Below are 23,796 nucleotides of genomic sequence, written 5' to 3'. Positions count from 1 at the left end.
ATTGATCAAAAATGAGTTAAATCAGTTAACTCTTTTTTCTACTCAAATTGAATCAGTTAACTCCTTATTTTACTCAAATTAAATCTATTAACTCCCTTTAATTTATAAATCTCCCTTTATGACTGAACTTCACCTTTAATCCTGACCGCTGATTGAAATCGATCTCAACCATTGATGAATTCCAGGAAAGTCTATTTAAGAGACCCTCATCTCTTCATTTTTAAAAGTTGAATGAGAATTTGCATCAAATTGCTGCTGGAATTCATATTTGCATTTGCTCATATTCACATACGCAAAGATCAAATTTGACCAAAGGTTGACCAGATTTAACCACGGTTGACTTGAGTTGACTAGTTTCAAATTTTTTTTTGAAATAATTAAACAAAATTATTTAATTAAATGGAGTACTTACTTCTAATTAATTAAACAAAGATATTTAATTAAATGAGAAGCCATTCCTAATTAATTAAATGAAGTTATTTAATTAAATAAGAAAAGTGTCTCTAATTAATTAAAGATTACTTAATTAAATAAAAAAAGTAATTATGAGAGCATATCTCATTTTATTAAATTAAATATCTTAACAAAACTCTCTTCAGTTCAAAAAGAGAAATTTTCAGTTAGCCCACACACACACACACACACACACACACACACACACACACACACACACAGATATATATATATATATATATATATATATATATATATATATATATATATATATACTACACACACACACACACACACACACACACACACACACACATATATATATATATATATACATACATACATACAAGGTCATACCAATTTTGGTGAGAATGATAACACAACTTTAGCTGGTATATTGTGGTAAATTTTGACCTAAGAAAGATTATGGATAGGAGCCCTATTATATAAATTTTAGTGAATTAAGGATAAGATATTTTATATTGTAACTGCAACTCAGAGTACAACTCTACTGATACTAATGTCCCCACGTGTTAAGATTCTTCGAAAAGAAACCAATGTAACAATAAGAGGATTGAAGGGGACTTATATTACTACCCTTGCATTTGCACTTTTGAGTGAGTTTGGATTAAGCCAAGCCCCTTAGTATGGTAAAACCCTAGTTGTAGGGCGATGTTGATAAAGTGAGCTACGTCCTTAATATGTGGGATCAATCATAGGTTGAGCGACATGGTCATTAGACTACCATCTAAAATTAATTCAAGATCCCTTCAATGTAATTGGAAGACCTAAGATTCCTCAATTCCTCAGTGACCCTAGTACGACCACATTATATTAATAATTTAAATTTTGTGAGTAATTGGATTTATTTCTTTATTTGTCTGATTTTAGATGTTGGTATTTTGATATTTTTTCCTTTTTGCTAGCAATGTGATGTGGGGCTATTTAGCCAAATTGTATTATTGATGATTCTATTTGCCTCTAGGTTATGTTTTTACTTCATTAAATTTTTTCTATTGTGGCCATTATTTATTTCTTTTGTTTCAGAATTTTGTGTTGGATGTTTCATCTTTGATGTTGAATTTAAATTTTGAGGCACTTCCTTTTAAATTTTGTTGGCAAAGTGACATATGATGGGCCTACCAGAGGGATTCCTGACAATTAAGTGGATGTATAACACTAGGGTATGGGGTTATTAGTAATATTATTCGTGCCCCACCCTCTCCTAGGACTTCGAGAATAGGACCAGTGAATATTCGTTGACTGTTATGAGTAATGAAATGGCACCCAAGCATACAACTAGATAAGGTTGTGAGTTAACCTAATGGATTTTTAGATGCAAAACGTGCATGTGTAGTGATGGACTTGTTTTGTGGCCTATATATGAATCAGTACATCGTGGAAACTCTAAAGTAAAAGTGTTTAACCTTAATAAAAAGCCAAGGTTGCTTAATATGAAAACCTCATTTGAGGGAGTCTCGTACAGATGTTACCCCGATGAGTGGGTGTGTAGAATATGGAATATCTATAATATTATTGTTATTAGAGACTTTATAAGTATGTTATACTAGATTTGAATGTTGTTTATATGTGCCCAATATGTTTTAAGGAGTATTTGACCCTAGAAAATGTAACCATTTCAGAGCTATGGATTGAACTTCACTTTTAGTAAGAATAATTAGGTATATATGTTATCGCCCTTGAGTATGTCTATGAACTATTGATCATTATTTTTACAAGAGTAAATTTGGGCATAAGTCTAGACAAGGTCTAGCAGAAGACGAACATTTTAGTTGTGCGACTTCCAGGAGGAAGTTAAAAGCTAGTGGGGGAGGATGTAAGGTCCCTCCTTACATGTACTTATTAAATATGAATTTCTCTTTTAAATTTGTATATGAGAGTTGGATGGATATGAAGTAATGTTGTATGTTTTAGATGTCCTAATGAAAATTGAGATCAAATGATACATTGATACTCAGTGATTTGAGAGCTATTACATTGTCTCGACTGTTTAAACATTAAAATTTTACTGATGATGATACAAGGCATTTTCACCTGATGATGAGGGTATTGATTTTTGTACCTCAATAATTAGGTTTTATGCTTTTAGATAGTTCAGTATTCCTTAATTGGTGATGTTTATGATGTTAGGTATATGTATGCCTAACAATGATTATTCTACTACTTTAATATGAATTAATGAATAAGTTATGTTATATTGATTATGTGATTTCTAATGATTAAATGTGAGTAGAAATGAATTAAATAGTTAATTATATGAAATATTCATGTTTTGATTTATGTGACTATCCAAATAAGTTTTAAATATATGCATGTGATTTTCTCGAGCTACTGATGTGTAAAATGAGTGTGCAGGATCTATTAGCCGAGAAATATAATGGAGAAACATAATTCAATCCTATGTAGCATGTGTGGAAACTAGGGTTGAGTCTAATAAAAGATCCAGACCCCGTTGTTCATATTTTATTTGTATCGTGAGTTGAATGAATGTATCATTCTATAATCATTAAGTGTTAATATTTTGTAACAGTGATTTTATAGTGTCACTTGACACTCGTGACTCGTATATGCATTTCAGCTTGATAGTTAGGGTTAACCAAGTAACCTAAATATCTAAGTTGGACTAGGCTAGTTACCTTTTTGCTAATCAGTTAGTAATTGAGATTAATTACCCTAATCAAGATTAGTGATTAATTTGCATTTCTGAGAGTTGTTAGGAAGTCCAAATTTTTTTAAGATTTTGTTAGGTCCCTAATTAGTCCTAGAGATCAAAAATCAAAAAACTAAGTACCTAAGGGGTATGGGTATGGGTTGGGGGCATTTTCCACCCCTCTAGCCCCTTTTGTTGACTTTTATGGTCACTCAAATATTCCAATTTTGCTTTACTGCGAAAATTGAATGTTTCACCATGAGTTGGATAAGTTAAACTCCACCTTGAGGTCAGCCTTATGACAAGTTGAGTTAGAAGACTCTAGAACCTTTAGGCAAGTGGGAGAGTTATTGCATTTTGGAGGTGGTTGAGTTAATATCCTATTTAGAGGCAAATTTGAGGGAGGAAGAGTGTTCACCCAACCTCTAGTTTTAGAGAGCAATTCAAGATTGAAGGAGAAGGAGAAGGAAGGGAAGCTCATCTCAAATTGTTCAGTTGTCATAACCTTATTTTGAAGGTAGGAATCCCTCAACTCATGTTGTTTACACTATGTTTCATGCTTAAGTCATTTTGTTTGCATTTGTATGTTCATGTGTTTGTTGAATATGTTTGGGAGGGATTGAAATGGGTTTTCTTAAAATGTTTTTTCTTGGTATTTTACATTTGATTTTTGAAGGGATTGTATGGGTTGTATTAGCATTACTCACCCTTGGATAGGGCAACAGTAGCCATGTTCGAGAGGAGGGCTTTAATTGGACTCCAACAGTGTAGAGTCTCTCCTCATTGTGAGGAGAGGAAAAGAGTAGGGTGTTATGGGCCCCTACTCGTTAGCACAAATGATGTTTTGAGTTTTAGAATTTGAGAAGTGAAAGAACGAAAGTCCTTGTGATATCAACGTTGAAAGGGCATCTATGGAAGAACAAAAGTTCTTGAGATTTTAGCCCCGAAAGGGCATATGTTATGGTGTTGTGACCGACATCTCCTATCTGGAAAAATTCACCTTCTCCCTAGTTTGGTTTAATGACAAACCTATTGTGCAAACCTGGATGGGAGTGAATGTTTGAAATTGTCTTCATGTTATGATTGGTTGTCTCCTAGTCAGTTTTCGTTCTCTCCATGATCACCTTAATGTGTTGCAGACTTCATAGTGGTTTCCCTATTGTGGAGCCAAGAAGGAAATTCATAGTTGTTATTTAAATTCAACTGTTGGGAGATTTCTCCTTGGGGTAATGATCCTGTTGTAAAAATGTGATTGTTAAACTTATTGTGGATACAACTACGATCTTGGGTTTTCTTCCCTAGTTCTTTCCCGAGGGATTCCTTGAATCAAATGATTGAAAGAAAATAAAAAAATGGAGTATGATCCTTTCATATGATATTTCTTGCAATTCAATTTATATGCATGTGTTTATCAGAATATGGATTCAATGATGTGCTACCCTTTTGTGGCATTCATATGGTTCAAAATCGTATTAATTTGATTAGTATTAATTAGATAAAATGATGATTTATATTAAGTTATGAAATTTAAGTTTAAAACATGTTAAGAAAATTCACATTTGATTGGTACTTAAATTTAGTAATTATACATGAGTTTGAGGAAGTTAAGTAATTATGTTTGAATACTTAAATATTGCATTTAATCCTATTATCACTTTAAAAATAAATAAGTTTTGGTGTGTTTTTGCCTTGTATTTTTGGGCATGACATCTTCAACACCAATCATCAAGAATATTGTATTATTGAACTCTGTCATATGAAAGGATAGCTTGCTGAACTTAGAATCTTGAATAATAGCAATTGTGGACACAATGCTAATTCCATCATCACAACCTTTGAATCATCAAAACCTCTAAATCATCAAATTCATCTCGTATGAAACCAAATACTCAACCTTTGCACATTGTAACTTTGTAATACTAGTAACCAACAACTTAACCAAAACTCATAAAAGCAATCATATGAACCTTTGTAAGTTGACAAGCATCAACTAAAAAATCTCAAAACCTTCAAAATGAATCACCACAATAGATCTTTAATAGAATAACTGAACCATCCAAATTACCAAACTAAACACCACACAAATCACTGTCCTCAACAAAAAATAATATGTTGACATTAATTACAAAACATTGATGTCACCACACCTCAAGAATCTATGACATGCTCAACCAAATTTATAACGATCTCCCCAAAAACTCTAATAGGAGGCTACAAGCATAGAAAAAGATGAAATAAATGTATTGAGTTTAGGGTTTTATAGCCCTAGATAAATCATGAAAGTGGCATTTTTGAGCCTTCATTTTATTGAAAATTCCTTTGGCTAATACCCTTGTGATTATTTAACTTATAAGTTTTGGTTAAGTGTCAGGTTTCAACGCTTAGTAATTTTTGTATTTCTATTTCTTTGCATTGATTTAGGATGCTAAATTATATCAATAAATGATATAACTATAAAATATTTTTATTCATATTATTTAAATAGTAAAAAATATAGAAAAAGGTTGTTATTTTTAGTGAAATTATATTTGTATCCTTTCACTAATGTAAATTATTGAGTAAGTAATATGATTCAAATTACTTAGCAAATAGTATTTAGTCATGCAAAATTGGTTAAGTGTCTTTAATTCTCAAAGGGATGAGGCTGAAAATTTATGATGAAGACTAAGTTTATAGGAGATTGCAATTTGTAAGTGGATGAGATTCAAGAGTGGTTTTGACCAAGTTTGGAGGCCTTTTAATGCAATTTTAAAACCTTTTAGGAAGCAAATAAGGTGGGTGGACTTTATCTTCTCGCACATGCCATCTCAGAATTGTGGAGGAGGCTAAAAAATAAGCTTTTTGTTCACATTCACCATTGGGATTATGAGCCCTTATGCAATTTCTTTTTAGAAAGCATAAGTATTGCAAAAAAATCATAATTGAAATTATTTCTTGATTTAAACTTGATGCATATTGTGACCTTTTTGGAGTTCTTTTGCAAAATAATACAACCTTGTAACTCATTGCTTAGATTTATAAGCAACTACTTGAAGAATACATTTGATTAATAAAAGAAGTCATTTTATCTTCTTTTAATACTATTTTTTGTGGATATTAAGATATTGTATGTAATCATGTGGTAAATCTTTTTTGCTTTTGACTTATGTGCTATTATCTATACTTTATTGCAAGAATATGAAATTTTTGTAGGTCAATACTCGTGTTTAACTAGTAGAAGTCAAAGTCTTGGTTGTGTTAGTTTTCCTTCTAAATAATTACCTTCAAATACTAAACCTAGTTTATGAAAAATTGATACAAAATTATATGATATGAAGTTGTGTATGCCTTGTTTGAGTAGTTGGTTATATTATGTTCTCAAAGTAAGTTGTGCTAGAGGTCTAGAAAAATTATTATTTGGTGTAACCATTTTTTAGGAGTTAGGTTTCATTTTACATGTTCTCTTTTTTACTTTTCTCTACAATAAGTGTTAGCTTAGGTGAAGTACTTAAGAAGAACAAATTTACAGTGGAGATTCACTTCATTTTTAAGTCACTCACAACCTTGAATTATTTCCATGTATTAAAAGGTTGGTAAAATTCACAACTTAAAAAAAGTGCAAGCGTTATGATAACATTAGCATCACCATTTTTTATATTGAAACAAATTCAAACTCAACGCCATCGACATATCTTTAACATCATAACATAATATAAATTATTTTAATATTCAAATCCTAATTTAGGCTAACACTATAAATTAGGCAATATAAATTACTTATCTAGATGACTAAAACTAAAATTTATCTAGATGACAAATCAATGTAAATAATTCAAATATTCAAATCCGTTCAGGGATATTCAGGAAAACGTATCTGTTTTACTTACCTGGAGAACTATAAATAAATTACTCTCTTTTGATTCTACCAAACCTGTTGATTTGTGTCGCAAGATCCCAAGGTTCGAAACACGAGTGTTTCCTTTTATGTAGCCATGGAGGAATTGGTGAGTGCCTGGTTATCTAACAATTTAAATGATTTTCTGACGGTTAGTGAGACTTCTCGCGATTGCCTGCAAATGCACATCCACGGCAAGCCCGTACAACTCATAATACCTTCTGCATTTCACTCACAAGCTACAAAAATTAGTAACTCGGACGAAGTTTTCATGGTGGTCCGTCTAGATGATGAATCGGACTTCGACTTCGACGCTTCTCTGATTTTATTAAACGAAAAGCTCGAGCGCGTAAAGATTTCTCCCAATTGTCTCGGCACTGTGCTTGACCGCATTGCCAGCTCTTTCGCCAATTTCAAATCCTGCAATAAAAAGCTTAAAACCTCTCAAGACAATAATTTTCGTGCTGGAGTTTCGGACGAGAAACATGTAATTGAAAGCGGGTTTATTTACGAGCTTGCAAAGGAAGCTCAAACGATTTGTGAAGTAGCTCGAAAAAATGCTGGCTTGGATTATTTCAATTTGCAGGGAAAGCCGAAATCTGGAGAGCAAGTTCTTTTCTGGTGTGATGTTAGCGCAGACCCAGCTTCTTGTACTGTTCAGCTGCAAATGGAGCTAGTTGGAATAATTGGGTACTTCCACTGGGCCGAAGCCATAGGGTTTAGTTATGAAAATCCTATGAAAATTAACCTTCATTTTGGCAAAGAGTTTTGGAATAAGGATAAAATAAGGCCTGAAGTTTTCAGGGTGACTTGTTCATGCCAAAACCAGAAAACATTTGGAGCATATAAAGACCGAAATGCGAAGGAAGATAATATGGGGAACTTATATGGGCCCGAGGTGTTGGTGCCTGAATTGATAATGCTTTTCTTTGCAACTGGAGATAGCGTTGAGAAATTGACTGCGAAGGAATCTGTGAACCAGTTTGTTCAGCTTTTGATATTTGTAGGGATGCGCCTTAGCTTGTTGCCTAGCTGGTGCGTTATTTGCCAGAGAGAGCTGCCAGGTTTTCCTTCTCGGTTGTGCACTTGTAATGGTCTTTCTTGGTACATCCTTTTTAATCCCTTGTGAATATCATATTTCAATTGTGTTCAAAATTTTAACGTCCATTTAGATAGGGCAAACCCTTTTGCTGTTAGGCAGAAGTTACGAATTTGGGCTTTTGAGGTGCACAGGAGGGGAATGTTCTTCATGGCAGCGAATATCCCAATCTTATAGGGCGCTTAGAGAAATCCCTGGGTAGCTTTGGGAGCACTCACTACAGATGACAATCTATGGTGGCTGCTGGGAGAGCCTTCGCGGTGGGTAGGGTTCTAGCTCAGATGATTAACGAATGGCTGCAAGTAGTTGAACTCAGAGCTGTCATCAGCTCCAAAAACAAAAATCAAAACTTAGATCTTACTAGAGGGTTTTCCTACCCTATTGTGGGTAGATTGAAAGACCTGCCCCTCAAGTACAGGTGACCGTAAAGGTCAAGACATTTTTTTAGGTTACCAGGAAGCGGGAAATTAATTTGGTTTCTAAAAGTCCCTTGTAGAATCCCTCAAGGGTATTATTAGCTAGCACACTTTTTGTTAAATTTTGTACCCCTGGTTTTTGACCTCTTGTTCAACTTTGATAGGAAAATGACAAAATCAAAATCTATCAATTCACTTTCACCTAGAGTACAGTGGTTCCATGGAGTGGACTGCATGATTTTTTGAGCAGCTTCTTCTTAGATTTTTAATAGCAATTTGCAGATAGCCATCTGATTTGCAGAACCAGTTTCTACATTACAGTTTTTGCAGGGATTTGTTCCTAAGTCTACCGCTTAAAAAAAATTGCTACTACAAATTGCAAAGTGGCATAATGCTTTTTGAATCAGCAGAGCTGGTTGATGCAAGTGTAAATGCTCAATTCTGTTTTCCAGATATCACTTTCCTGTAAATATATTCAATTTCAAAATTCCATGTAAATACCCATGCAATTGAAATAAGTGCAGTAGCCTCTTCCACGGGATTGTACCCTGAAATTCAAAGGTATGGAATGGAGTATCTGCCAAATTTTGTAGAGACTTGCACCAACCCCTATAGCGTCTCTAAATGTATTCCACCAAAACCTTTGCAGCCTTTCAGTAACCCAAACATATAACCAAGCGAGAACCCTGGTGGATCATTTTATCTTGTAATCAAATTCATCACTGAATCTATGTTGCATGAATTTCAAGGCTACTGACACTTTGAGTTGACATTCTCCATTGCCCTGCTTTCTTGGGCTAGAAATCTTCAACGTGTTAAAGATTTACACTCATTTTCTGTTATCTATATTCTAGACTTCTTAATGCTCATGGCTACTCAGATTGGACAAAAATTCCTTTCACATTTATGCATACTGAGAACACTGGGCTTTATCCTTTTGCGATAATGTGCGATTCCCAGGTCAGCAAAATTGCCTGGCTCCAAACACAGGAGAATTCATAAGCATCCAAGCTCTGAACCTGGTGTTCTAGTAGGTGTGTACTAGTATTTGATGGCTGAGCTCACTAGCTTGAAAACTAAAAGGAGTTCTTAAAAATTTCATCTCATAGAATTTAATTGTTTTTCTCCTACTGAGATGGGGGTTGATTTGCACCTGATGGTAGTTGAATATTGTTTTTATATTAGGGAACTCATATTTCTTTTATGTTAGTTGTTTAGTTGTTACCTTAATAACTGCAGTGCTTCCAGTCTGATGATGGAATGCTGACATCTATTTCTTTATGCTCTTATCAGTCTGTATCAGTTTCAAGAGTTGGGTCTTGGAAAAACAGTGCTACAAGAAGTTCAGAATTCACCTGAGCTGGTTGATTTTGAGATATCCCTTTTTCTGGCTGCATCGATGTCCACTGCAGATGCGTTTGAGCCATTACAAGCCTTTTTTCCCAAGAATGATGGAATAGGAATATTTGGCAAACCTCAAATCTCTGGAGATGCTTCAGGCAATAAAGAGCATATTAACATTAGAAACTTGCGGAATGAACATATTTTACAAAGTGGGTTGGAATATCCGATTGATAATAATGGTAAGAAGGAAGTGTTGACTAGAAATGAGAAGATTGAATTTCTGCAGAATATTATAAAAACATTTCCTCCTACTGCTGAGATGAAAAAATGTGCTGATGAATGCAAACTAAGATTGAAGTTGGAAGAATCTTGGTTCGAAGTTCTTGGTAAAGACAACAATAGTGGTGATCAGCAGCTCTTGAAGCAATATTTTGTAGAAAAGATATCCTTTCCATATGATATCCTAAGATTTATCTTATATACTAGTAGAGTTAAGCTGCACCTGCTTGAACATGATGCCATACTCCCAATTCCTAATTCACTATACCAGTTAGCAGTACTTCATGATTCCGTGGAAGAAGATGACATATTTCACAATTGTGACAGTCCAGAAAGTCAGTCGTCGTTTGCATTTCATGGAACTTCTGTAGAGAACTTATTTACAGTTCTGAGGTAATTATATTTCTTCCTCAGCCTCTTTGTTCCTTTTTATGTCAATGTAATTGTTGGGTGTTAAGAAATAATTCAACCAATAAGATTCTGGTTTGAAATTGATTTTATTCTCAAAGTCAATATTCATGTTTGAGAAGCTACGTTGGAACTGAATGTGCAAACCATGAAATTAGTAGTTTTCTGCAAGCATAATTGTGTGCTTTTATCTTTGTATTTATTTCAGCTCGCCACCTCTTCTTCTTCCCCCCTCAATCCTCTGTCCCTTCAAATATTCAAAAATTGGTCATTTCTTTAATCTAAAAACATAAGAAAATTAAGCTAAGTGGCTACCCCATGATATTATTAGGAGGCAGAGATGAAACTCATATAGAGGGTATGCAATAATGTGAATCCTAAATTGAAGGTGGCTGCCGGTCCATTGCTAGTTTTTTTTTTGATAGGTAACATATTTTATTGTATTAATTAAAACGATGATTCTTACAATAGTGTGTCATAGTGAAAAGAGGATACCATAACAGTCCTCATATAACCCCCGTTAACAAAAGTTAATGCATACTAATAACAAAAGGCATTAACACCTTCATACTACTCCCAACCCATTACATTATGAAAAAACAAAAACTGGTAGAGCCACCAGACATTCAGAGCGAGGCCCTGCCGTTTCAAGCCTTAAACCAGGTTGCAGCTTCCCCCTTGGTGAAGTTCGATATGGATTGGTCATCCTCCACAGAGCGTCGCTGCCTTCCAGAGCCACTCATTTCTGCCTCCCCTGTTAGAGACACGTCAACCCACATCCCTACTCGCATGGACTCCCCAACAGCCTTGCGTCTTCCCTTGCCCAGCTGGTATCTCAATGGTTATCCAGGTGGTTGTACGCTCTTCCTTGGAGTTGTCTTCATGAAACCTTGCTTCCCTTCCTCCAAAACCCATATCTTTTCTTGCAGAAATTTGACCACTTTTCGCCAGCCTTCGACCACTTTTGGCATGCATACCTTGCGGGGGGTTGCAAACGACCACACAACTAGAGGTTGCAAAGATGAATCATCACCTCCAATCTGCCTCCAAGGTTCCTGCCCCATATCCAACCCTTCCCCCAGCCCAGCCCTGTTGATGACCTCATCGACTCCCAAAAGCCATTGCGGGTCAACACACATAGCGACGACCCTTTGAATCTCCTCTTTGGTTAATGCGACAAGTAGTGCCAAAGCGACAAAGAGGGAAACAATGTTTAGATTGGTCCTCCTTCTTCAGTAGGAGTCCAAATACTCTGGGCCAAAAATCTCCATAACGCTGCTCATGAATTCTTGGTCTTCAATGAGGAAAATGTTCTTCAATGACCTCACTGAAATTTTCCCTTCATAAGCCTGTGTTTGATTGTTTGACATAAATGCAAAGTTAGTCTCCATTTCTGAAAACTCCGCTCAAATGCTTGCGAAAAACGAGGCCCCTCTCTGCTTAAAAACATTCCCATGGAAGATTTGGAAGCGCACATTTCAAAATCTTGATGAGTGCTGATCCTTTGTCACGCCTAGAGTATTGCTTATGCATGAGTGTCCTTAATATCAAGGGTTAATAATTGTAAATCACTCCTTCAAAAGGAGGCGGGTGGACATAATTGTCACTTTAAACACACCATCCTCAATCAAATTTAAGAAGCCTAAAGTCTTCAAAAATGTCGTTCTGGTTCCCAAAAGGGGCATTGGCTCCTAGGTTGGCCAATTTATCTGCCACCACATTTGCCTCCCTATAGACATGGGAGATCCTGAAGTCCTCAAACTCCGTCAAGAGGCATTTAAATCTGGTTAACGTGCTTGTCGAGATGCTAGGACTCCAATTTGCCTTTCTTTATCCCATTGATGATAATCTTCCAAATGCACTCGCCTAATATCCAGCTTGACTCCTAACATAATAGCCTCTTTTGTTGCTTGACATTCTGCGATGTTGTTGGTCCCATCCCTTAGTCTTTTAGCAACAAAAGCTACAGAGTTGCCTTCATGATCTTGTGCAATACATCTGCATCTAGAAATGCCCGGATTTCCTTGGGCAGCCCCATGAAAATTTATTTTTATCCATTCTTCCTCTGGTGGTTGCCAAAAAATCCTTTCCTTCCTTTGTCAAGGATTAACCCTTGAAGGCCCATTAACAGGCTGAAATTTAATAGTTGGAAACTTAGCTTGCAAACATGCATCAAAACTCGTAAAGGATGGGTTGTGCTCGCTTAATGATGATGCTGCGGATGATATAACTTCTGCTAGGGTTCTCTCTAGCCTTTGTCCAAATAGACTAACATTCTCTTCCTTTCTTTGAAAAATTCTCCTATTCCTTCCCTTCCACAACTCCCACAGCCTTGTTGACGGAATTACGTTCCAAGCTGCTCCAAAAACATGTCCTTTCTTCTTCTCTGGCCAAGCTTCTAGCCATCCTTTTAAAGTTTCCGTCAAAGGACAAGCCCAACCCAGTTTGGATCTGACCATCGTCCACATTTCTTGGGAGAAACTTTAGTGAATCAAGAGGTGATCATTAGTTTCTTCTGCATCCTTGCACTGAGGGCATCTAAGCAATCCTTGAAAGCCCATTCTCTTGAGTCTCTCACTTGTTAGGATTTTACTGTTGCCTGCTAGCCATGTAAAAGCTCCTACTTTTGATAGACATTCCCTACCCCAACATAGGTTTCGCTCCCAATCCACTTTATTGTGATTCCCTTCCAATAGCTGATATCCAATCTTAATTGAATAATTACTGCTCTTGGAGCCACACCAAATAAGTTGATTCTCCGAATTAGAGGCAACTAATTCCCGTTCCAACAAGATCTGTTTCATTCGTTCCTTATCCTCATTGTTGAGCACTAGAGGAGATGGGTCTTTGCACTTCCTTGGGCAACCCATGTCAGCTGGCTGAGCATCTATGTAATCTTTAACTCGGGCACCCCATTGCTGCTGCATCGTATCAATCAACCTTTGAGGAACTCCCAAACTATCCAGCTTTTGGCCTCCATCCCAAGAATCATGCTAGAAGTTTGCTTTCTCTCCACTTCCGATCTTCTAAGTTAAGTGATTAGTTATTAACTCTCTGCAACTGAGAAGTAAGTTCCAAATGGCCAAACCTTTTGCAGGGGATTAGCAATAGTCAAACTGCGATCACCCTCCCTATTATCCAAATATTTTGCTCTTAAGATCTTGACCCATTGCTGATTTCCAACATTGAACATCTGCCAGACAAGTTTAACCCCTAGTGCTGTATTGAAAAGCATCGAGTCGCTTACTCCCGCCCCTCCACCACCTTTTGGTCGGCACATCTGTAACCATGCCATCAGAGGTATCTTATCGCCTTCCTGTGAACTATTCCATAAGAACTTCTGCATGCATCGCTGAATCAACAAAACCTCTTTCTTGGGAATTCTAAAGCATGCCATAGAGTATATTGGCATCGCCGAAATAACAGCCCGAAGCATAGTGATCCTGCTAGCCAGCATTAGCCACTATCCTTTCCAACTATCCATTCTTTCCTACGCTCATCCACCCACTCTTTCCAGATTGGTCCTCTACCTACTCCTCCAAAAAGAGGGGTACCAAGAAATCTCCCTGGGAGTCTCCCAATCCTCACTCCAAAGTGATGAGGATACAACCCAAGACAAAAATGAACACAATAGGAAAAAGGGAATATTATTATTAGAAGTGATATGCTATTACATTCAGTACAACAAAAATAGACTCCACGACATGCCCTATGGGCTTACAATGTTATCAGATTTTGGAGAGAACACTTCTCACAATACCTTCACCCAAACTCCACCAAAAACTGCCTTTACAATGCCAGAAATGTCCTTAAATAAACCAAATTAGGTTTAGGGTTAAGAATACATTTTAGAATATGCCATTTGGCATCCACCGCCAAAACAGAAGGTTCTAGAAAACACGTTAGAAGTCGGTGTAAAATTACATGGATCTAGAAATGGTAGTCTAACTTCCAGGAGGCACAACTTTTTCCGGGACTCCGATTGACAAACTGTTTACATTTTTGGAAAGCTCTCCAAGCGCTCTATAGCCTTATGGACCAGCTTTGTTCATCCCCCATTTTTCGGGCCTGTACGAGGCTATTTATTGCTTCAAATCTGGCTTTGAAGTGCTCTTAGGAGGTCTCTAGGCAACTTAAAAATGCAATAACTTTCAAACCGTAAAGCCTTTTGACCTGATTCTTTTTCTAGAGTTCTTTAAATTACAAGTATAATCATCCCTCCAACTTACTCCCTCTAACTCATTATAATTATGACTCAATTACAAAATACCTATTTTCTACATTGGCATGTATCTCGAGGTGCTCAAAAATTTTAACCCAAAAAACCAATAGTGGAGTTATGAGAGTTGGAATCTTTATTTGACCCAAATGGGTATCCAGAAATGAAAACACTTTAAACAGAAACTAACACTAAGCATATTTTTGGGTGATACAGGATTGCTCTTACACCATTAGATGCTCCTCCATCAGACACCTAGGGTAGATTGAAAAGTGACCCTGTCACTTTATAGCTGGTAGAGGAAAACCCAAATGGGCAACCTCCGTTGCGGATATCCAAGTTGAGTCGTCTATTGGTCGTCCTTTCCACCTCACCAGGTATTCTTCATACTGCCTGTTTTTGGTACTCTAGCCAGAATTTCTTCAATCTCTTCCTTCGCAGAAGTAGGAATTAGACATGGCTCCAGCATCAACTCCTCATCTGCACCATCATCATGATATTCTGTTAAGTTTGGAATATTGAAAATCGGAGAAACTCAGAAATGTGAATCCCATCTAGTAACTTCACCTCATATGCATTCCCTAAATCATGTTTCTTCAAAATTTTGTAGGGGCCAAATTTCTTCATCTTCATCTTGTTGTAGGTACCCACTAGAAATTGTTCCTTCCTCAAATATACCATAACTTGATCTCCAATTTGGAACTCCTTGTGTCTCCTTTTTTGATCTGCCCTAGCCTTATACTGTAGGTTCATCTTGGTAATATGTGCTCGCACCTCCTCATGTAGGTTCTTGACATGTTCAACAAAGTCTTCTGCCTCAGCACTTGTCCTCTCCCCTTACTCCATCCTCCTCAGCTCTGGTGCAGTCCTTGGACTACTCCAATACACAATTTGGAATGTTGATCTACCAGTACTCCTATTTACAAAATTATTGTAAGCAAATTCTGCTTGTGGTAAAATCAAATCGCATAACTTGGGTTTATCTCCTACTAAAAACCTCAGCAAAATGCCCAGACTCCTATTCACTACTTCTCTTTGTCCATCAGTCTGCGGATGATGTGCAGAACTAAACTTCAATTCTGTCTTCAACTTCTTCCACAAAGTCCTCCAGAAGTACCCAACAAATTTAGTAGCTTTGTCAGAAACAATACTCTTGGGGAGACCATGTAGCCTCACCACCTTTCTGAAAAACAAATCTGCAATATGCACTGCATCATGAGTCTTGTGGCATGGAATGAAATGTGCCATCTTGGAGAAACTATCAACCACCACAAATACTGAGTCATTACCCCTTTGTATCCTTGGCAATCCAAGAACAAAATCCATACTTATGTTCTCCCAAGGCTTCGATGGAACAGGCAATGGCTGATAGAGTCCAGTATTTTGACTAAATCCTTTGGCTGTTTGACATACTTGACAACTCTGCACAAACTTCTTCACATCCTGTAACAATTGAGGCCAAAAATAATGTTCTCTAATAATGACAAAGGTCTTATCTCAACCAAAGTGTCTTGCCATCCCGCCATTGTGCTTCTCCTCGATCAAGTTCTCCCTCATGGAACTCCTTGGAATACACAATTGACTTCCCTTGAACAACATACCATCCTGAATCATGTAATGTAGCCACTTGGTCCTGTCTAGAGTAACAGGTCATTTACAAGCCTTCCAAGTGTCTGCAAAGTCAGGATCCCCAGGGTATAGATTATTGAGTTCATCAAACCCAACCACTTCAACCTGCATTACTGTCAGCAACAACTATCTCCTACTTAATGCATCTGCAACCCTATTAGACCTTCCGCTTCTATGTTTTAATACAAATGTATAGCTTTGCATGACCTCTATCCATTTTAAATGTCTCTGATCCAATTTACCTTGGCTATTTAGGTATTGCAATGCTTGGTGATCAATATACAAGACAAATTCTTTTGGCAACAAATAATGCCTCCATTTCTTGAAGGCCTGAACTATTGCATAGAACTTCTGATCATAAACAAAATGCTTCTTCTTTGCATCGTTCAATTTTCACTGAAATAGGCAATAGGCTTACCTTCTTGGCTCAACACAGCCCCAATAGCACTGCCACTAGCATCACAATCCATTCAGAACACTTTGTTGAAGTCAAGAAGTGCCAATACAGGTTGCTCTGTCACCTTCTTCTTCAGCAATTCAAAACTCCTGGCAGCTCCTGTAGTCCACTTGAACTCTTTTCTATCTCCCCTCATTGTTTCAGTTAGGTGTGCACATATACTACTGAAATTCCTAATGAATTTCCTGTAAAAACTAGCCAGACCATAGAATGACCTCACCACAGTGGCAGACCTTGGAGTAGGCCATTCCAAGATGACCTTCACCTTCTCTAGGTCCATTTTGAGACCCTCAGCTGATACAACACACCCCAAATAGACTAACTCCTTTTTGACAAAGCTACACTTCTTCAAATTAATCAACAATTTCTTTTCCCTCAAACTTTCAAGAACACTACGAATGTGCAATAAATGTTCATCCAAAGACTTACTAAAAATTAAAATATCATCCAGATAGACTATAACAAATTTTCCCAAATTTTTTTTTAATACCTCATTCATAAGTTGCATGAAGGTGCTTGGCGCATTGGTTAGTCCAAAGGGCATGACTAACCACTCATATAGATCCTCCTGGGTCTTGAATGCAGTCTTCCACTCATCTCCCTCTCGTATCCGTATCTAGTGATAACCACTCTTGAGATCTATTTGAAGTACTGAGCTCCACTCAAACAGTCTATAAGATCATCCATTCTTGGCAAAGGAAACTGGTACTTGATGGTTATTCTATTTATAGCGCGAGAGTCTGTACACATTCTCCACTCTCCATCCTTCTTTGGTGCCAGTACTACAGGTACTGCACATGGACTTAGGCTCTCTCGAGGCAAACCTTTCTTCAACAGCTCTTGAACTTGTCTATTTAGCTCCTCAGTCTCATTAGGAGTCATCCTATGAGCAGCCTTATTAGGCAAATTAGCTCCAGGGACTAAATCTATTTGATGACAGATTCGCCTTATTGGCGGCAACCCTTTTGGAACATTATCAGAGATGACATCTTCATACTCACTTAATAGATCTGAAACTTCAAGTGGAATTTCACTACTACCTTCCTTATCTTTTCTAAGAATTAGAGCATAGCACATATGCTGATGTTTCATGCCATCCAAAATTTTTCTTCCATCAACAAGACATACCCTAGCACTACTACACACCTTTTCACCCACCTTTATTAAGGGCTTTAATTTGTAGCGAACTCCATCCTTTGTCAGAGAGTATGTAGTTGCATGACCATCATGTATAGTGTGCCTATGAAACTGCCATGGCCTTCCCAACAATAAATGGCAGACATCCATTGGAATGATGTCATAGAGAGCCTCGTCATGGTAACTCCCAATCTTGAACTTTACCAAACATTGCTCACTAACTAGGACCTTATGATCATCCTGCACCCAAGCAATCCGATAAGGTTGGGAGTGTTTCTCCCTCTTGAGCTTTAGCTTTGAGACCATCTCCTCTGACACCAAGTTGTTAGTGCTTCCACCATCAACAATCACATCACATCATTTACCCTCGCACTTGCACCTGGTACGAAACAAACTCCTCCTTTGTCCAGGTTCAGTCTCACCGCTCAGTAAGACCCTTTCATTAAGTAGAACCTCTCCTCTTTCTGCATCCTCTGAATGTGATGACTGTGCATCATCATCCACATGAGCAACCCTTGCTTGACCATCAGCTCTCCAATCTGTCCTTCCTTGGCGTTGAGGGCATTCAAAGGCACGATGACCTTCTTTATTGCAATGAAAATAGGTACCATGGAAGCCTCCTCTTCCTGAACCTTGTCCACGTCCTCTACCTCTTCCTCTCTGATCTCCAAAGTTTTGATCACGGGAGTGGTTGAAGCCCTTGCTCCTCTGATTTTGGCTAGTACCCACATCTTCATTTTTCTTCTGGTTCTCATTTCGGCCTCCAAATAACTTGCCACCACCCCTTCCTCCTTGACTGCGCCCTCTTTGCCTTCCATTAAACTTTTTGTTTAGCTTCTCCTCAACTCGCAAGGCAAACCGATATGCCTCTTCAATGCTAGTCATTCTAACCAGACTTAACTCCTCTTGAATGCTAGGTTTTAACCCACTAGGGTAACGGGTAACCTTCTCCTTGTTTGCTTTTGCATGCCCCGCCCTAATAAGGACTCGGTAAAATTCCTCTGTGTATTCTTGGACAGATTTTCTTGCTTGCTTTAACCCTTGCATCTTTTGAATAAATCAAGCTCGTAATCAATAGGAATGAACTGCTTTTTTAGTTTGTCCACCATGCAATCCCATGTTGTGATTTTCTCCTTTCCTCTTCTATTTCTTTCCAACTGAATCTCTTGCCACGAGATTTTGGCATGGCCTTTCATTTTAGCCTTCACAAACTTAATCCTATGAGGGTCCCCGATATCCTCATACTCAAAATATTCCTCCAACTCATTGATCCAATTGATCAACTCATCCGGGTTTAGATTTCTCGAAAACATGCCAACTTCAATTTTAGGTCTTTCTCCAAGCTTGGAAATGGCCCTAAAAAGCTTCTCCTTTGCCTGGTTTAGGACTTCTCCGTCTCCTTCCCCTTCCTGCCCAATATTTCCTTCATTTTCTTCCTCACTTTCGTTGCCTATGGCAACATTCATCCCTCTACAGATCTCCTCTTGCAATGCTTGGACTTGTCTCTCGAGGGCTCTAACCTCAGGAGTAATAACTCTGACCCTTCCACCAGACTCCCTTCGTGGAGGCATCTTCTTGTATCAAAACCCACAACCACACAATCTTGGTGCAAACTGCCTCACAGTTGGCGCTTTGTCTACACACTCAGGAAAACCTGCTCTGATACCACCTGATGAGGATACGACCCAAGACAAAAATGAACGCAACAGGAAAAGGGGAATATTATTATCAGAAGTGATATGCTATTACATTCAGTACAATAAAAATAGACTCCATGACATGCCCTATGGGCTTACAATGTTATCAAATTCTAGAGAGAACCCTTCTCACAGTACCTTCACCCAAACTCCACCAAAAACTGCCTTTACAATGGCATAAATGTCCTTAAGTAAACCCAATTAGGTTTAGGATTAGGAATACATTTTAGAATATGCCATTTGGCATCCACCGCCAAAATAGAAGGTTCTAGAAAACACGTCAGAAGTTGGTGTAAAATTAGAAGAATCCAGAAATGGTAGTCCAACTTCTGGGAGGCATAACTTTTGATCTGGGACTCCGATTGACGAACCGTTTACATTTTCGAAAAGCTCTCCAAGCGCTCTATAGCTCTATGGATGAGCTTTGCCAATCCCCATTTTTCGGGCCTGTACAAGGCCATTTAGTGCCTCAAATATGACTTTGAAGTGCTCTTAGGAGGTCTCTAGGCAACTTAAAACTGCAATAACTTTCAAACCATAAAGCCGTTTGACTTGATTCTTTTTCTAGAGTGCTTTAAATTACAAGTATAATCATCCCTCCAACTTACACCCTCTAACTCATTATAATTATGGCTCAATTATAAAATAACCTATTTTTTGCATTGGCACATATCCCAAGGTGCTAAAAAACTCTAACCCAGAAAACCAATAGTAGAGCTATGAGAGTTGGAATCTTTATTTGACCCAAATGGGTATCTAGAAATGAAAACACTTTAAATAGAAACTAATACTAAGCATATTTTTGGGTGATACAGGATTGCCCTTACACCACTGGATGCTTCTGCATCACAAAGAAACCTTTGCAATCCTACTTCTGTGTTGAAAAAGAATATCTCTGACTTATCCTAGTTGACTGACTGTCCCGATGCTAAGCTATAGTCATTGAGCACCTCTTTCATTGCCTTAGCCTCCGCCATCGCAGCCACACCAAAGAAACAAGTATCATCCGCAAATTGAGAATGGGATGTATGAGGGATCCCATTTGCATCTGAATGCCTTTCCAAGCTCCACCAATTCTCTTTTTCGAAATTAATTTGCCCAGGACCTCCGCCAAAATAATAAATAAAAAGGGTGAGATTGGATCTCCTTGTCTGATACCCCGAGTTGTGCTGAAGAAACCTTGTGGGCTGCCATTAATTAAAACCGAAGTTCTGATATCTAAAATCATGCTTTTGATCCATCTCAGCCAACTTTCCCCAAAACCAAGTCTCCTCAACACCTCCAACAGAAAACCCCTATCAACTCTGTCATAGGCTTTGCAGATATCTAATTTGAGCATCATTCTACTTTCCTTGCTCTTACAAGCGGAATGGATCACCTCATGAGCCACAATGATGCCATCCACAATACTCTGATTGGGCGTGAAACCACTTTGTTCCAGCGAGATGATAGAAGCTAAAAGAATTTTCATCCTATTTGCAGCAATCTTTGTGATAATTTTATAAACAATATTACAAATAGAAATATGTTTGAAATCATCATACCTTGATGGCTGTCCTTTCTTCGGGATGAGGGCTATCAAAGTGTTGTTGAAGTCTTTCAAGATGAATCCCTCTCTTCTCGACTCCTCCACCACAATCAGCGGCTCTCCCTTAAGCATTTCCCAAAACTTCTAGTAAAAAGAAGCCTGGAAACCATCCGGCCCTAGTGCCTTATCTCCTTCCATTTTTTTTTTGTATCTTTTACTTTGTTATGATCCACCTAATTGAGATCAAACCCTATTTCTCTTGATCAAGAGTTTTTCATAATGATCCCCATTAAATTTAGTTTTTGTATGATTGGGATAAAAGTTTACAAAACTAGAATATGTCCATCAACAGAGAGGTGCATGTTGGAGCACATAACCAAAAAATCATATATCAAACACCATTTACCAAGTACTATCTTGAGTCAACCACCCTTTTGGGATCAGATCCACGACTAGGTCATAGCAAGAGGTTAACAATATTTGAGAGTGTGTGTCATATGGTTCTGTCAATAGACTAAAGAAAAAGAGATGTCACTTGGGCATGGAAGAGTCTTCATTATAAGTGATACCTCAATGTTCTTTATCTCTCACCACAGTGTCACCATCCTTTCCACAATCAATTCTGCCACCTTCATTTACATCACACCCCCAAAATTTTTTTGGGAAAAATATAATATCCTTGAACTAGTTTTGTATGCAATACTTAATTTGTTAAATTTTCTTTCTGATTACTGGAAACAAGAATGATGCTCAAATAGAACACTCAAATGAAACTAAATGCTGATGTTGTTGGAGATTGTACCTGCGATAGAGATCTTTATCTCTAGAAATATGGACGTTATTATCGTTATGGTCACCTTCAGCTGAAGAGGACACTTATGATAAATTGTAATATTAATTTGAAGTCGTGTGTCATTTGACATGCGTTTAGGCATGGAAATACAAAGAGTTGTCTTTGAAAATAAAGAATTATGTTTTGGAAAATTGAAGAGACCTTTGGTTGTAATGTGAAGTTTCTCTCTGTATTATATATATTGCATCATGCGAAAGACATTGTACATTTCAATTCTATTATCAATAAAATGGTCATTTTGTTGTGTGGCTAGGTTTTTTTCCCTTCATTCTAGAAGGGTTTTCCTAGGATACTTCTGTGTCTCTCTTACATCTATTACAATTATTTGTTGTTTATCTATTTTTGGGCAAATTTTCAACATGGTATTAGAGCAAGGGTTAGATTACAACAAAGAAGAGAATGATACATTTTGTTATCTAGGCTCTGTGTATGTGCTTAGGATCCTTAGACTTTATGGAATTTTGCATTTTTGACATCTTTGTTAGCTTTTGTGTAGAAACGCTGTGTGAGTGTAGTATCCATGCATTGTATAGAATAAGGTCCCGACGTAGACATTTTGTTCTAATTTGCTGGACAAATGATGCCATTGAATTCAATTTAATTTTTTGCTTCTTTTGATTTCTTTCGTGGATCCTTATAATATCGTAGCTCTCCCTGATTGTTGGATGTAAATTTAAATTATCTTTGGGTAGACGAGCATTTGTAAATTCAAGATCTCAAGTTCTCGAGAGCATTTCCAAAAGCTGTGTTTGAGTATATCTTCAGTTGAAAGAGATTGAAAGTTTTTTTTCCAAGATCGAGATTATTGTCTTTGGTCTCGTGCGATGAATTTGATTATCCCGTGACAATTCCAAGTTTAAGTTTTGCGTATTTCTATGGTTCTTAAAGTTTTCTTATTCGATGGGTGTTTGCATCAATAAAAGATTCCCATTGTCAGATGCAACTCCCGAATCTTTGTATCAACTATGTCATGTTTTATCCTTCACGATCGATGTATCACCCAAAGACTTTTTGTTCCCATGTTTGCTTCCTTAACGACAAGCTCTTGTTTATTCAAGGAGCATATGCTTTGTGGCTGGAAGTTTATAGGCGCCTTGCCTCTGACCGTTCCTTCTTCTCCTCATGGTAGATGAGTATTATTTATTAACTACTGTTCATAACCGTCGTCTCCTCTTCCCTCTTTGAGAATTATGAGTGGTCAAGCTTGAAGCAGTATTTGCCAACGACACTTATCTTATATGGTGCTTGTCTTCTGCATCATCGGATGGAACATATACGTTCTATTTCTTTACTCTTCTCATCTATGAAAGATTGTACGATGTGTTTTATTTTCAGTGCCTTTGTTGTTTTAAGGAGGAATATGTAAGTGATGAAATTCTTCTGCATGTTTCTAGACAAGATTGGCATCTATGGTTGGATAGCTTGGTCTAATATTTGTGTGTTTAACATCAATGAAGGCCCTCATATGTCAAATCTTGTCGGTGTTCACACTCAACTTGTAGTAAATAGTGACGAGTCAATAGCAGCACCCACCCATGTGCATCAGCGAGGATCTTGTGAAAGGGAACTTTTGGAGGCTGTAAAACCACTTAAATGGTGCAAACGAGGTTTTGAATAAATGAGTTGTGGTTGTGATGGCCCATATGAGCAACAAGCTTATTGGACGTGATTTTCCTTCTAATACTATGTTGGGCAAACGAGAAAGGAACTTAGCTCAATATTCGTATTGATG

The 23,796-nt window shown here is 37.5% G+C and overlaps 1 protein-coding gene across 1 annotated transcript in view; it reads left to right on the top strand.

Moving 5' to 3' along the window:
• Window positions 1–7,024: 7,024 nt before the first annotated feature.
• The window catches only part of LOC149538527 (uncharacterized), an 80,468-nt gene continuing 63,696 nt past the window's right edge, over window positions 7,025–23,796 (top strand). The window contains exons 1-2 of the mRNA XM_089799849.1: window positions 7,025–8,102; window positions 9,807–10,529. Coding sequence (XP_089655975.1) covers window positions 7,096–8,102; window positions 9,807–10,529 — 1,730 coding nt within the window. The 5' untranslated portion in view covers window positions 7,025–7,095. The remainder of the gene's footprint in view (window positions 8,103–9,806; window positions 10,530–23,796) is intronic.

Source organism: Cupressus sempervirens, chromosome 9 (genome assembly GCF_028749045.1).
Source record: "Cupressus sempervirens isolate cs-2001-9-10 chromosome 9, ASM2874904v1, whole genome shotgun sequence".
NCBI classification, from domain to species: domain Eukaryota; kingdom Viridiplantae; phylum Streptophyta; class Pinopsida; order Cupressales; family Cupressaceae; genus Cupressus; species Cupressus sempervirens.
Note: the sequence above shows the minus strand (reverse complement) of the source record. Positions and strands in the feature narration are given on the sequence as shown.